The following is a 16,539-nucleotide window of genomic DNA, read 5'->3' on the forward strand; positions in this document are numbered from 1 at the left end:
CCGTCTTTGTCCTCTCTCTCTTTCTCTCTATCTCTACGGTTGCAGTGTGGAAACAATAAAATCAACTCTGTTTCCTTTTTAGGTGCTGGATAGATGCAACACTCCCCTCTCTCTCTCTCTCTATCTCTCTCTCTCTCTCTCTGCGTCTTTCTCTCTTCCTCTCTCTCTGCTTTCTTTTATCAATGTCACTCTTTCCCCTGCTCTTTCTTTCTTGTTCTTTCCATCTCTTTCTTTATCTTACTCACTCTTTTCTTAATATTTCTGTCTCTTTCCCCCTCTCTTTCTGTCATGGTCATTGCTAGCACCCTTGTCTCTCTCTCTCTCTCTCTCTCTCTCTCTCTCTCTCTCTCTCTCTCTCTCTCTCTCTCTCTCTCTCTTACTGTATATGGTCATAGAGGCTCAGCCCTGCTGTTTCTGTACAAACTGCCTCTCCACACACATTCTCTCTCTGTGGGAAGGTGATTTAGCGCAGCAGAGTTGTGCTCTGAGGCTGCAGTTGTATTCAGAGCATATTTGTGCATTATATGGCCAAAAGTATGTGGAACCCTGAACGTTACACCCATATGTGATTGTTGATCATCTCATTCCAAAACCACGGGCGTTAATCTGCAGCCTCCACTCTTCTGGTTTCAAGCTTTCCACAAGAGCATCAGTGAGGTCCAACAGTGATGTTGGGCGATCAGGTCTGGCTCACAGTCCGTGTTCCAGTTCAGCCTAAAGGTGTTGGATGGGGTTGAGGTCAGGACTCTGTGCAGGCCAGTCAAGTTCTTCCACACCAAACTGGGAAAACCATCTCTTTCTGGAGCTGGCTTTGTGCACAGGGGCGTTGTCATGTTGAACCAGGAAAGAGACAAAGTGTTGACACAAAGTTGGATGCACACTGTTGTCTAAAATATTATTGTGTGCTGTAGCTTTAAGATTCCTTTAACTGGAAGTAAGAGGCCAAATAAAAGCCATGAAAAACAGACCAAAAGGTGTCCACATACTTATGGCCTTATAGTGTAATTGATTGCATAACAAACAGTTTCACCTCACAAATCTAACATGAAAGTGTCTTCATTGTGAGACGCATTCAGACTTGACAGTTTGTCAGGTTATTACATAATATGATAGTCGTTACATCATCAGTTGCTATAGTGACTTCAGTAGCACCCACAGATGTAGTGTAAGTGCATGGAGGAGGGATTTATACGTCGACTACCACTGTTTGACTTCAAGGTCAAGTTTAAGAGCTAACGAGCTTGACGTATTGAGGGTGCAGCCTGCAATATGTATATGTCCGATTGTCAATAATTCATAGGAAGCTTATAGTGAGGTCATACAGCTGTCACCAGGCTGCTGCATGCATATTTCAATACAATCTAAAGCACTGTACATGGAGATGAATGCAGCACTGTAGTTGGAGGGACCTTACATGGTTGTGCCTGTTTGAGATCATTCTCAACTAAAGCCTGCGTGGTCCTCGTTTTGTTTTTACATTAATTTCTGCCATAACTTTGTTTTACTATATTTACTTCACTTTAATTTTGTTTGGATTTGGACTAAATGTCAGAGAAGCGAGCTTTGACCCCCAGACTTTTTTCTCGCCGATCTGTGTGTAGGGTGGGAAAGGCATCGCTGCTGAAACGTCCTTGAGCAAGGCACTGTAGTCAACAGATAAGACTGAACTGAGCAGCTTCCAGATGTGAATGTGTGTATCAGGCCTTTACAGACATTTAAACCTGGTATTAATAAGCGTTCATGTTACCTCGATTTTGCCGACATTGTGATCGTATCTAAGCATGTTAGTTTGGCAGGACTTGTCAACACACATGGCGCATCCCAGGTCAAGGCATTGTCTGTCAGGATGGAGTATTTTAAGTGTTTTTTGCTATATTCATTACATCTGAGAGAGAATGCAACCTAAACTGAGTGAGCAGATGAGTTATTCAGGTGCATCTTTCAGAGTGTTTCTCTGAAAAGTCGACCTTTGTAGCTCATGGTTTTCAACAGTATTTCAAATTATACGTTTTTATCTCCTGTCTGGGTCAAACTGACAAAATTGTTCACTTTGTATGTGTGATTCAAGGAGTTTGAAGTCAAAGGTTTCGTCTTAGTCTCTCGCTAAACTGCTTTGATATGAAACATGTTGTCAGGCAGTGTGTGTGTGTGTGTGTGTGTGTGTGTGTGTGTTTGGATGACCAGGAAACGTCCTCAGTGTTACACCAACTCTCTCCGCCCTGTCTCTAACGGCCTGTGGCAACGTTGTCCAGAACATAGTTTTTTACTGAAAGAAAGAGACACACAGTCAGACGGAGGCAAGAGTTTGGAAGCAGGCAGAAGAGGAATAGCAGAGCTTGAGTCATCCTTCCTTCCTTTGTCTCTATTTAAAGATCTTCATCCCTCCATCCTCATCAACAGCTTCTTCAGTCCTGTCCCTGGTCTAAGAATGGAGGATTTGTGTTGCTTCTTTAAAGGATAATTCCAGTTTAATACAACTTGGATCATATTTTTGTAGTTTCATATTCCATTTCTATCAGTAGTAATTAACATTGTACTCACCAAGGTAATTGCTGAGATCTGGAAACACGGTGACGCCACTAAAACTCACTTCACTATTTTATGATATTTTGACGACTAAACGATTAATCGATTAACGGATTGATAGGAAACACCATAGCTAGTTTAATTGATACTGAAGATAATCGTTAGTAGCAGCCTTAGATTTTTACCAACCTTTCGGTTGCACTCCCAGGTTTTTCTCCAAATTAAGTGATTTACATTAGTGAGTCCCAACGTTTTTGGCTTGTGGACTCTCAAAATGAAGCCGTGTCTACTTGTGACCTCTCATGACAAGAGTTCAGCTGAAGACTTATTTTGTTTTCTTCCAGGATTGTTTCATTTGAAGGATTTTAGAAACCTGAAGCGGTATAAGTTAAGTTTTTTTTAAAGCATCACAGCAGCCGTGCCATAACCTTAACCACGTTTATTATTGTAACCATGATGATGAAGGTCCCCTAACTTTAATGAATTAGTCATTTTATCTCAAACCACAATGTTTCTCTAACCTTTAACTAAGTACTTACTATAACCCAAACCATGACCTTTCCCTAAACCTAACCAGACCTTTAGCATAGCGGTGTCAGATCATAAATTGGATTTCATTTTCAGCAATGATTTGTAACAGCGTTGAAAGGCTCAGACAAATGATGTTGTCCTGCTGATAGAGGCATCAGATCAGACAACACCGAGTCGTTCTAAAAGGCATGGACAAACTACATATTTTCTTATATGACTTGTTGTCATTAACAAGACATGCCAGGATGGGGAGTAAAGGTAGAATTCAGAAACTTTGACAGTGTTAATCTTGTAGTTTTCCTCACGGTAGCTCCTGACCAGCCTGATTGGCTGCCTGTCTCACTGATTGACTGTTTGACTGACGGCCTGTCTCGCTGTGTGTCTGGATGGAGATTGCTAACACAGAGCTGTTACAGTATCTAACAGAACAGCTCGCTGACTGACACATTCATTTCACTTTGACTCCTCTTCCCTGATTAAAATCTCAATGAAGTCCAGAAGATGGTTGGTAGCTAAGTGTCTGTGTGTGTATTTATGTCACTTTAAGAAGTTAATATCTTGAGAGCAAGGTCAGACCTCCCTCCATTTATCCCTCGTGCCTCAACCTCCCTCAGTGTCTCTTTTTCTCTTTTCAAACTGAAACATTTGCCCGTTTCTCTTTCTCTCTGCAGGGTAGTTAGATCCCCTACCAGAGATGCTAATTATTGCCATGTGTCTTGCCTTCACGCTACCAGAAACCCACACACACACACACACACACACACAGTGATGACATTGTCACAGATGACGTCTGTGCCCACAGTCGGTTTCTTGATCCGAGCCGGTTAGTCACATGTATGTGTGTTTAAGAAGGATTTGTCAAGTCAGCCGCACGGACAGCTTTTTCCGTGTTCGACAAATCCGCTGCAGATTTAGCGTCACTCGGGTCTGTTTCATGCATGAGTCAGGCGACGCTCTTCACTCTGATTTTCTCTGAATTTTTTAAATTCTTTTTACTTCCTGAAATTGTTCCACAGCTCATCATCATCTGCGGTTTCAGTTACAGTTGTCACAAAATGTCTGCCTGTGTAAGAAAGCACATTTAGGCTTTATGAGTGTTTGAGAATGAATATTTACTTTTTTATGAAGGAATATTTGGCATTTTTGAGAGTTTTGCATTTAACTAGTTTGTGACAGTCCAATTATAGACTATACACAGACTAAATATCACAGTTACCCAAAACAAAAGGCACAACATGGAACATGGACATTAAATTAAAATGAAATAACACAAACTGTCAATAGCATGTAACATGAGCAAAATGTTACCCAGGGTAGATGGGCAAAAATTTAAAAAAACTCACAAAAAAGATTTAAAACTTGTGTATCAAGGTGCTGTTTATCAGATTATCATCTTTTATAGCTTTACTTCTCTTTGTATTCAAGCTAATATTCACTTTTAAAATAGTGTTTTTAACTGTAATTCAGTTTCTTTGGATTTAAAGGGTTTTGTTTTTTAGTCAGGTGTTTGTCTTATTCTGTCCACCTGTGTAGGAAAAGTACATTCAGATCAGTTGTGACTACTATGTGTTATAAATGTACACTTATGATTCATTAAAGTGCGTCATAGATTAAAACAGGAAATAGTACTATAATGTCTGATGGTCAGCAGTGCGTTGGCCATCACTATTAACCCGTGCGTCAGTCATGTTCTTTTCTTTTCTCTTTATACTTCATATTTTGGATTTTAGATTGTGTGCTTCTGTGTGTTTTTCTGTTTGCAAACCAACTTGCCTCCAATTGCCCCTAAAGGGATTAATACAATATATTGAATTTAATTGAATAAGAAAGGTACTTATAGCATTTACAAAGATGCAACAGGGTCAAAGTGCTTTTTTAGTTTTCTGTCTTAATCTTCCTCTTCCTTTTTTCTGTCTTCTTTCTGTTTTCTTTCTCTTTTTTTCTGCACTCGTCACCTTCTTTCTCCCTTCACATCCCTAAACTTGCTCTGTCTGTTACATCTCCTGCTCTTCTATGTTTAGTTTGGTTTGCTTCCTCTACTCTCATTGTCTACCATCAGATCTTGTTCTTACACTTTTGAAACCCCCTTTATATTATCTTTTCCTCACTGTCTTTCTTATTTTGTTTTTGTCTACCTCACTTTCCTGTCAGTTTGCCACCATACTCTTACAAGAGCAGATGGGAGCTTGTTCCCCATTGACTGGACCTCCGTCTCTACTTTTCCCATGATGCTTCTCTCTTTTGCTTTCTGCTCTCCTCTAAAGTTGTTGCCTTATTTCACCCAGAAAGTATTTGTCACTGATTTCAAGTGTTTGTTTTACTTCACTTGGAGCACAAGTTGGGTGGGGTTAAACTCATTCAGACACGTCAATCAAAAACAAGCACTCAGCTGACATTCATTTACTCTCCAGTGATTTCCCAAACTTTTCTGGCTCTCTTTTCCAAAACTGTCTTAGTTAATGTGGCAAACTCCTCCCGTCTGGTATTCCCTGGTGGTTAAAACACAATGCCAAGAATCATTATAAAAGAGTTATTGGATTCAGATGTGCTTTGTGCTGCATGCAAACCTGCTGATGGTACCTTAGGTAGGCTTGATTTATCACTTCACTTTGGAGATCAGTCAGCAAGTTTTGAGGTGGTTCGTCGCACCGTGAAAGGTGAATTAAGTGCATCTGCAGTACTTTGAGTTCCAAATTTATGCATGTACACTCATACATACACACACATGCACCCAAACTGCACCATCTGGTCTTGGTTGAGTGGAGAGAATGACTAAGCATAATGTGATCAGTCAAACAGCTTTCTCTCTGACTGCTGTGTTATTTTGATGTCTTAGATTGCAGCTTTTTGTAGAACATACATTTCTGTGCAGCCTTGTAGTTTCTCTGTAATTTGTTTCCATTAATTCAGCTGGTAACTGTTTTATCTACAGATAAAACACAGATGGAAATACATTACATGTCTTTTGCACATGCTTATACAATTTGCCTTAGATATTTGATTTTCTAGCTTTCATATCTTAAATAAACTTGAAAACCTTGAGTCGACAACAAGAATTTGTAACGATGGATGTGCTTTATTCTATACTGTGACTTTGCGGGCTTCAGTATTATTTTACTAATATTATTAATATTTTACTATTTACTAATATTTTACTATTTATTATTTTACTAATATTTTATTATTAAGTTATATGAAAGAATCTGGAAAGTAAATGTCTCTTTCTCTCTCTGTTTCTCTGGCAGGTGATATCACACAGAAGGGCTATGAGAAGAAGCGGTCTAAGCTGATTGGAGCCTTCTTCCCACAAGCACCAGGTAAAACTTTCCTTCACCTTTTCATTCAGCCCTTTTAATAAATGCAAGTCATGAAGCATTGTGTTGGTATGTGTTATCAGCGGTAACGTTTAGAAATATAAAAAATTATACCAAATAAATAAAATTGAGAAGAAATTGCTAAAAAACCATCATGAACTTGCACGACCTACAGGTTTTTCCAACTGAGATAAAACAAAATCTCTTTTTCGTGAGAGAAATGGTCGGGAAAAGCACAACCAAGCCAAACAGAAAATGTGAAAAAGTTGCTAATAAACAACGTACAAATAATAAACAAAGTCAGAATAGAGTCATAGTCACATAAAATGTTAATGTTAGCAAATTAAACTGTTTAAGGAGCGGCACTTACTTGTTTTGTCACATTACTCTGCATAATTGTTGTCATAACATTGACCACAGTGCCAGTTCCTATCTTTTGACTGCTCAAGACCACTGAAGTGTCAGTCATGTTTGATTATGGGTTTGGCATCCCAGTTGGGGTGATGAACATGGGGCTGTGATGACCTCACAGTAGAGGGACAACACGTTTTTAACAATGAGTCTGTCAACATTCGGATTCTTAAAAAAATTCATCTTGGATGGTAAAATCGTACATCTCAGCAAGAATAAAAAGAGTATCAAACAACCAAATTGATCTGAATGCTCTTTTGATTCTGTTCAAATTCATATTTACAACATGGAAGTAAAATGCACAGATATTTCAGCTGCTGATGTGTGTCCTAATCCTGGGACTATTGCAAACTGAAGAACACATCGCTGAAATTACATTCTTTCATAGAAACGTATACAGTTGGGTGTGCATAATGTTTTTGAACTTGTTGGATTTTGACTAAAGGCACATAAAACCAGGATGCCGTTAAAAGACACTTTTTTTTTACTTTTCCAAAAGGCCAAAACAAAGAACATTTTGGGCATGTAACCCATGCTTTTTAACAGAGAGAATTACTCTTATGAAGCAGGTAGTGGTCTGTGTTTCACTGAAAGGGCCCTGCAGGCTGTTGCAGGGTTTGAAACTGCAAAGCTTCAATTCCAAGAATACCCATTTATTTATTTGTCCAATAGTCTTCCAATTCGCACTGCGTTTGGTTTTCTTCTAAAAGGAAACTTGAGAGTTTGATTTTCCTCCATATTAGGATATGTGTTGATTCTGATCTTTGTACATTTAATATATCACCAGTTGAGTTGTTTTTGGTAATACACCACAGATGGATGTTATTGAGTCCGACCACAAAGGATCTAAAAGTCCATTTTGCAAGTTGACGAGAGTAGCTAACACACCGCATCAGACTGACTGCTGAGGATGGGACTGGAGCGTCACTGGAGACCAGCAGACACACTGGCACTGCCAATGCTATTACTGGAATACACTGTGTGTGTGTGTGTGTGTGTGTGTGTGTGTGTGTGTGTGTGTGTGTGTGTGTGTGTGTGTGTGTGTCTTCGTAGGGTGGGGATGTCAGGAAGTGCATTATGGGAAGGAATGAGGGGTGTGGGATGGAGAAAATGTGTGGTATTCACATCCAGGCCCAGTGGGGGGGGGGTCGTCCCTAGTTCATTATGGGGGACCGGATGATATACACTCCTCTGTTCACACACACACACACACACACACACACACACACAAACACACGCTGTATTCTGACACACTGCCCATTCCTTCTCTGTCTTCTATGCACTTTTATCAGTAACACACATTTTTGCACATGCATACACACAATAACCCGTTTTCTCTCATTTTCAGACCCTCTCTCACACACACATCCAACAACACAGTACTCCCTTTCTCTCCATCAAACACACACTTGCATGCACTCACACACACACCAATAACGCAGTTTCCTTCCCTGTGATGTATTTCAGCTCTAAGACCTGTTAATCCGCACTGCTTGGTACACAGTAAGGCAGATATGGTTTGATTTAATGCATTTACAGTGTTCAAAGTAGTGGATTTTCCCCCAGTTTACCCAGATTTTCATGGTTTCACATTATAGATTAGGCTTAGTTTACTCAGAGGGGACTTAGATATCATGAGATCCTGCACGCTGTCCTTTCATTATCGGCCAAAAAATACTTAAAATACTTTTCACTTATTGCAATTATTGATTAGTACACTAGGTAAGGTACTGTTTTTAGTCTCAGACTAGAAGAAACATGGATGTAGTGGTGGTAAGGTCACCCGCAGGTTTTGTAGGAACATTTTAAAAGCACCTCAGTTTGGCTTTTCTGCTTGCCACCATCTTGGAACTTTCAACTTCAACTTTGTCATCAACAAGGGGAAATTTGACAAGCCAAGTGAAACAGACATTAAAATGCATAAAACATATAAAACAATAGCTAAAATCCACCACACAAGCTCACATAAAACAATGTTCATGAAGTCACAACTTTGCTTAGCTTTGTCACTCTAAATTTCCATCCAGACGAGTGAAGCCCAAACTCTAAGATATTTTAAAATGATTTGAGTCCTTGAAATTGCTCTTTTGTGGAAAATGTGGGATGGATCCGACAGTTTAACACCAATGACTTGGCTTTGGAAGTTACTTGGGCCATAAAATCCAAATTTGGGAAAAGGTGAGGAAGCCTTGGTGGAGTTGGGGTGGGACAAGCACATCATGACTGTGAAGGTCTCGAGACTATCAAGATAGAAAAAAGCAAACATACCCCTAAACATTCAAGATGCACAGTAGGGGAAGTGAAATTTACTTTTCATCCATCCATCCATCCAAACATCACATACTAACTAGACCAGCCCTAGGGACCTCCATCTCTTCCTTCTGAGGCTTGGCCACGAGATATAATCCATCCAGTGTGGTTTGGGTCTGCCCTCTGGGGTCTGCTCTAGCATCCAACCCTGGTCAGTAGGAGAGTCTTGAATGGGGATTCGCTGCTGGATGTTGACCCATATAGATAAACTTTGGACATGGGTTTGCTGTTTCCTTACTGTGTTGGTCTAAATGGGGTATCACAGCCTAAAGTCCACCAAGCAAATGTAGACTGGAGGGGTCTCTTGTCTGGCAACATGACTCAAAAAAATCCTGAGGAGGCTGCAGTGTGATGCTCTGATAATTGGAGCAATTCCTTCCTTTTTTGGAACAAAGGAGCCGCTAGTCCACGTGCACAGCCCCCAACTGTCATGCAGTTATTAAAAAGTCATGTCAGCAGTGCTGCAAGACAATATCCAGAGCCTTCAGCAGCTCAGGCAGAAACCCCAGCTGGTTTTTTGACTACCTCCGTGACCTTGGCCAGAGTGATGGGCAAGGGTTCCCCTGAGTTCTCTAGCATTGTGTTCCACAGAGGGTATGTTCAGGACTTCGTCAAAATGTTCCTTCCACCATCCAACAATATCCCCAGTCAATGTCAGCCTCTACTAAGAACATAGACGGACTGGTTGGTTTGCTAAAGTTTTGCATTACATTCCTTGGGGCTATGGTACCAGCACTATTTGAATACCATTTTCATTTGATATTGGTCTTGCCAGAACCATATTCTGACATTAACTACACCCAACCTTAGACCAATTGTATCTACCCTATAACCTAAAAAAAGATTGTTATTGTTTACACTGAATCGTAATACATTCTATGTAAAAGAAATTTCTGGAATGAACCTACTATTGTCTCCACTATTCTCATAACACCTCAGACTAGAATAATCAGATGTTTACAAGAACCAGGAACAGACTTCCCCTTCAAAGCCACTCCTTTTTCTGGAATGAAGCAAAGCCTGCAAAGCTATATATGTGAAAACTCCTTTAGTCATTTATTATCTTTCAGTCATCTTCAGGCACCTGCTCTTGTCAGAGAGCAACATGGCACAAGGGATTCAACTTGAACGAGTAAGATTCAGCTGCTCGATCTGTCTGGATCTACTGAAGGATCCGGTGACTATTCCCTGTGGACACAGCTACTGCATGAACTGTATTAAAAGCTTCTGGGATGAGAATCAAATCCACAGCTGCCCTCAATGTAGGCAGACCTTCACACTGAGGCCTGTTCTGATGAAAAACACCATGTTAGCATTTTTAGTGGAGGAACTGAAGAAGACTGAACTCCAAGCCGCTCCTGCTGATCACTGCTATGCTGGACCTGAAGATGTGGCCTGTGATGTCTGCACTGGGAGAAAACTGAAAGGCCTCAAGTCCTGCCTGGTCTGTCTGGTCTCTTACTGTGAGATTCACCTCCAGCCTCATTACGATGTGGCTCAATTAAAGAAGCACAAGCTGGTGGACCCCTCCAAGAAGCTCCAGGAGAACATCTGCTCTCGTCATGATGAGGTGATGAAGATGTTCTGCCGTACTGACCAGCAGTGTATCTGTTATCTCTGCTCTGTGGATGAACATAAAGGCCACGACACAGTCTCAGCTGCAGCAGAAAGGACTGAGAGGCAGAGAGAGCTTGGGATGACTCGGCATAAAATCCAGCAGAGGATCAAGGACAGAGAGAAAGATGTGAAGCTGCTTCAACAGGAGGAAGACACTGTTAATCACTCTGCCGAAAATGCACTAAGGAACACTAAGAAGATCTTCATTGAACTGATCCGTATCATTGAGAAAAGAGTCGTTGATGTTAATGAGAAGATTAAATCTCGGCAGGAAACTGAAGTGGGTCGGTTTAAAAAGGTTCGGGAGAAGGTGGAGCAGGAGATCACTGAGCTGAGGGGGAAAGATGCTGAGCTGGAGAAGCTGTCATACACACAGGATCACAACCAGTTTCTATTATATTACCCCTCATTGTCACGTTTCAGCGAATCGAAAGACCCACCCAGTGTCAGAGTCCACTGTCTGCGGTACTTTGACAAGGTTACAGTGACTCTGTCAGAGGCCAGAGATAAACTACAGGGGGTTCTCGGTGAAGAATACGCAAAGAACTCAATGACTGTAACTGAAGAAGATGTTTTACCATCAAATCCAGAAGCAGAGCCCAAGACTAGAGCTGATTTCTTACATTATGCATGCAAAATAACACTGGATCTAAACACTGCAAACACACATCTGTCAATATCTCAGGGGAACAGAAAGGTAGCATTCATGAGAGAAGAACAGAAATATTCTCTTCATCCAGAGCGATTTGCTTATTCCTGGCAGGTCCTGAGTAGAGAGAGTCTGACAGGACGTTGCTACTGGGAGGTGGAGAAGAGTGGGAGCGGCGTTTTAGTTGCAGTTGCATACAAGGATATCAGCAGAGCAGGGGACTTCAGTGAATGCGTGTTTGGACACAATGAGAAATCTTGGGCGTTAGATTGTTACAAAAATAGTTACGAATTCAGGCATAACAACATAAAAATTCCCATCCCAGGCACATGGTCCTCCAGAGTAGGAGTGTACCTGGATTACAATGCAGGTATTCTGTCTTTCTACAGCATTTCTGAGACCATGACTCTTCTCCACAGAGTCCAGACCACATTCACTCAGCCTCTCCATGCTGGATTCTGGCTGTCAGATGGAGCTGCTACTGAGGTGTGTAAGCTCAAGTAGACAGGAGTTGTTGAAGAGCAGAGATCTCCTGTTAATCAAACAAGGGAGAAGTATTGTGACAACTTAATGATCGTGGAAAACATAAGTAGTATGTGTATGAAAGCTAAACTATGTAAATAAAAGTGCTTAAAACATTGCTGATGGAGTTCTAACCACTCCTACCATTGGGGAGATAAACAACAGTATTTCCCTTTAAAGTAGAGTGTTATAAAGTTGTAGAAATGGATCGGCTCAAACTTTGGTCTTTGTTACCTTTCGTCTCAGGATATCTTTATGGGTAACACTTTATTTTATGGGTCTGTTATTTATGAATAATTTGCAAGACATTTCCTGAAATGAAACTATGTGATTTGGTACAAATTATAGGAATTTCTTTTAAATTAAAACCGCCATTTAAACCCATGTAAATATTCATTCATTATTAATTTTTTGTTGGAAAATGCTTTTTCCATATATGTTGAATTGTATGCAAATTTCTCATTTTTGCATTTTCAGCTAACCTGCTGTGCACTGACTAAAATACTCTCTCATACAGTAGCAGTTAATTGGAATTTATTATTTGCCATTGTGCTAATTGAACTTCCTCATGCCAATCAAACATGTTGAGTTTGATTGGCAGTGCATGCTCGTAATCAATGACCCTCCTGCACAGTGGCTGAATATTGGCTTAGTCAGTTGACACTAATACTGTGACTCATCATTCTTATCTAACAGGAAAAAGAAAAGAAAAAAAACAGTAGGACTAGCTGGTTTCTTACGGTACATCAATGGCATTTGTCATCACAAAAATTTGGCTGCTTACATGAGTGAAAGTATGCTTGCCAGAATGTGAACAACGGCAATTTGTTGAAAGTAAAATATCAATATCTCATTATACATTTCCCACGTCTTCTGTATTTATTACCGTCTTAGCTGTGAATATGTTTCTGTAACAATACCAGGAAAAACTCCTGTGCGCTCTGTTTACATTTATTTTACTATATCTAGGTGCTTAGAAATTCACCTTCATTTATTTGTGGACATTAAAATCATACTGAGTAACAATCGGCTGTTCTACATGTAATGGTGGGAATAATAGTACAGTCCAGTGGTAATATAGAGGTTTTATGTGTAGATGTTTATCTGGGTTTCATCCAAAATGTGTGTCATGTGTTCTTAAAGTAGTTTCACTCATAACCTATGTAAAAAGAGAAATTTCTCCATTTGGCTCAATTCAGACTGATGAAAACTCCAACTTAGACCACCACCTCTTGGACAAGAAGTTTTCTTTTCAAGGAAACCCAGGTGCAGGTTATATGTGGTCAGAACAGAAAGCAGACCAGCCACAAGATTGTGATAGTGAATACGTAACACTTGTATAAATTCAAAGCAAAACTAAACACATTATGTCATAAAACAGTAAAACATAAAACATCTGCATTTGGTGACACATTAGTGTTGGGATTTTCCTCAATACTTGGGCAATGAATAGCAGGTGTGTTGTTCCTTTATTGTAATTTTAATGGAGTGAGTGAAACATAATTAACCTTTTCCCCAAATCATATTTTTCATTATGTTTGTAGTCAGATCTTTATTATAGATGAAGTTCAGTTCCAAACTCGACTAATAATATTCATAACCAACTCTTTTGTTTGTGATCTTTTGATGACCACTAAAGAGAATGAACTTGCTCTCAGTCACTTGAATGAACTTTGTCTGGTTTAGTTTGATACATGTGTATAATTATGGCTAGAGTTATACAGTATGTACATTATCATCAAATATTTGATCATGTTCTTAGTACTTAGTACCTTAGTAAGATATTGACAGAGGTTTGTTGTCATTACCAAAGCTCAGATATTATGTTGGTACTGGCATTGAAAAAATTCAAATGATACTCAGCCCTTTGCAAGCATGACTATGCAGACTACCATGTGCCCAAACCTGTTTTAGGAGTGAGTTACCAGTCAGTCCCGCTGATGTCGCACATGTTTGTAATTCTTGGTTTGTTTGTAATAAGTTGGTGTGAGCCCGAAAAGGGGTTGAACTGCATTTTTCTTGGAAGAGAATCAAACTGATGGTGTACCCCAAATGAGATCAACCACTCTCTTACACTGTTCAGTGTTCATGTACTTTCCCTCTGAGAACACTCACACACTGTTCATCTCTTATTCAGAACATGCTGTGAGCCATGTAGTGTGAACTTTTTTAATGATTAATTCAGGCCTTTGTTAGCTTTTCTTCACTGTCTTTGATCTGGGAACACACTAGAAACCTTAAATTATACACCAGGAACAGCTGAGATTCTGGAGATAAGATTTAGTGGTTCATGTTCCCAAAAACTTTTAAGGAATTGGAAGACTTTTTTTATTTTTATTGTACCATTTCATCATTTTCAGGTTTTGATCTTGCTGTTGTTACTTCCCTATACTGCATACTCTAATGAGTTCTGTAAACTGAATATATTATTAACCTCTTTGTTAAGATTAATGTTTTATGAAAAGCTGATTACATGCTATTATATCCTGGGCTGTGTGTATATATATATTATATAATATATTTATGATATCTTTTTAGATTACATTTTAAAATATACTTATTATTTACTGTATACATTTCATATTTAGCATTATTTTGTATATATTTTCGTATTCTAGTCTAGTAATCTATTCTATTGTTCATTTTTGTACTGTTACAGTATTTTTTTCCTCTGTGGCAATAAAGTTCTTCTTATTTGTGTTAAATAGGGTATGTGGTTCAAAGCAACAGTGTGTTTAGTGTAGTAAAACATCTTGAAACTACAGTCCGCGGGTGTTTGGTGTTACTTTTTTGGGTAGTTGAGTGTTGTCCACTTCATCTGCTCAGTTCTTTATTGGATTTAGTGTCTTTCTACTGGCAGTGGTTGACAGAAAGGGAATGAATGAGAGGCCTGCATTGATTTCCTTTAAGCTTTCACTGTGTGCCTTTGAGGGCTTATCACCTCCAGGTCAAATAGTGTTTGGAGTGTTTGTTGTAAGGAATATCAGAAGGGATGGGATATAACTGGGGGATTACAATAATGTCAGGACGCTTTATCAGAAATACTTTATTTAATTATTTATTGAATGTCAACTGCCTACTTGTATTTTCCTAGCAGTCGCTGTATTGGTTTGTTACAAACCTCACCCATCTGACACATTATTTTAAAACAAACGATACAGTATTCTTGTTCTTACACGTAGACATCCAGGCGTACATGCGGTTTTCTAGAGCGTGGGATATGATAAGGTGGAGATGGAAAAATAAAGCGAGTGATGGAATCACGTTTTTTTAAGCCCCTTGAGGCAAATGTTATTGGTGATATTGGGCTATATAAATAAAATTGACTTGACTTCTTTAAAAAAACATGGTTCGTTAAGGTTGTTGGCCAGTTTCACTGACTGTGTGGCTTTTTAAAGTCTACACAGCGATCTGTAAAAATGCTTATCAGCCATAATGATGATGCAAGCTTGGTGGAGCAGACAGAAGTAAAGATATGCAGACAGATGATTAAAGGCATGCCTATGTCCATTTGTGGCTAACTGTGGAAGTGGAAATCAGGCTTCAATCATGAGTATGCACGGGTATGTAAATCTGTCAAAAAGAATGCGTATGCATACTGTATACTGTAAGTCTGTTTTAGTTGTCATTAAAAAATATGCTAGCGGAACTCTAGACATGATTTCATTTTAAAACTTTTATTTAGAGTGGCACCCTTCCTTGTAAAAATCTGACCTGCTCATTTTGTAGAAGTCTAAAAGCTAATGTCAGCATGCAAACATGCTTACAAAGAAAATCAGAATAAGAAATACTTTATTGATCCCCGAGGGGAAACTTTTGTTATAGCTGCACACAGGAATGGAAGTACTAAGCAAATCAAAATATAATACAGGCAAGATAAATTAAGTACAATGGATATAAAGTATAAAATTAAAATAAGTGTAAAGTACAAAGTGGATTTACCGGTTGATAAGTATGTACGGTATAATACAATGTAATAATATAAGTAATAACTAGTAGTGCAATAATGAGTACTGTCAAGTTAAGTGTAGCTTAATAAGATGATTATGAGACGGTGAATATTGCACAGCAGTAATAGAAGTATGAATAAATATCAATCAATAGGAAATTTTAAACTGAAAACAGAATATATTGCATCGGAGTATTAAACAGATAATATTGCACAATTATTTCAAGTATTACAGTGATGTTAATGATCAATGTCCAGTTTAGTGACTTAGGGTCATACAGACTGACACTTAGAGGGAGGAGTTAAAGAGTTTGATGGCCACAGGCAGGAATGACTTCCTGTGGCGCTCTGTGGTGCATTTTGGGGGGATGAGTCTTCCGCTGAAGGTGCTCCTTTGTTTGACCAGCACGTCATGGAGTGGGTGGGAGACACTCTCCAAGATGGCGTGTAGTTTGGCGAGCATCCTCCTCTCTGACACCACCGCCAGAGAGTCCAGCTCCACCCCCACAATGTCACCGGCCTTACGGATCAGTTTGTTGAGTCTGTTGGCGTCTGCTACCCTCAGCCTGCTGCCCCAGCATGCAACAGCATACAGGATAGCACTGGCCACCACAGACTCAGAAAACATCCTCAGCATTGTCCGGCAGATGTTGAAGGACCTCAGCCTCCTCAGGAAATAGCCTAATTTCTGAGGCAGCGGATCATGCAAA

The 16,539-nt window shown here is 39.5% G+C and overlaps 2 protein-coding genes across 6 annotated transcripts in view; both read left to right on the forward strand.

Moving 5' to 3' along the window:
* Positions 1-16,539, forward strand: part of dip2ca (disco-interacting protein 2 homolog Ca) — a 234,798-nt gene that overhangs the window by 112,033 nt on the left and 106,226 nt on the right. For all 5 annotated transcript variants that reach the window (XM_044219310.1, XM_044219314.1, XM_044219312.1 and 2 more), the window contains one exon: positions 6,303-6,374. In XM_044219310.1, the coding sequence (XP_044075245.1) occupies positions 6,303-6,374 (72 nt within the window). The remainder of the gene's footprint in view (positions 1-6,302; positions 6,375-16,539) is intronic.
* LOC122886757 (E3 ubiquitin/ISG15 ligase TRIM25-like) lies at positions 10,161-14,644 on the forward strand. The gene has a single exon (XM_044219321.1). It carries the CDS (start codon positions 10,198-10,200, stop codon positions 11,860-11,862), a length of 1,665 nt encoding a protein of 554 aa, XP_044075256.1. The 5' UTR covers positions 10,161-10,197; the 3' UTR covers positions 11,863-14,644.

Source organism: Siniperca chuatsi, linkage group LG13 (assembly GCF_020085105.1).
Source record: "Siniperca chuatsi isolate FFG_IHB_CAS linkage group LG13, ASM2008510v1, whole genome shotgun sequence".
Lineage (NCBI taxonomy): Eukaryota > Metazoa > Chordata > Actinopteri > Centrarchiformes > Sinipercidae > Siniperca > Siniperca chuatsi.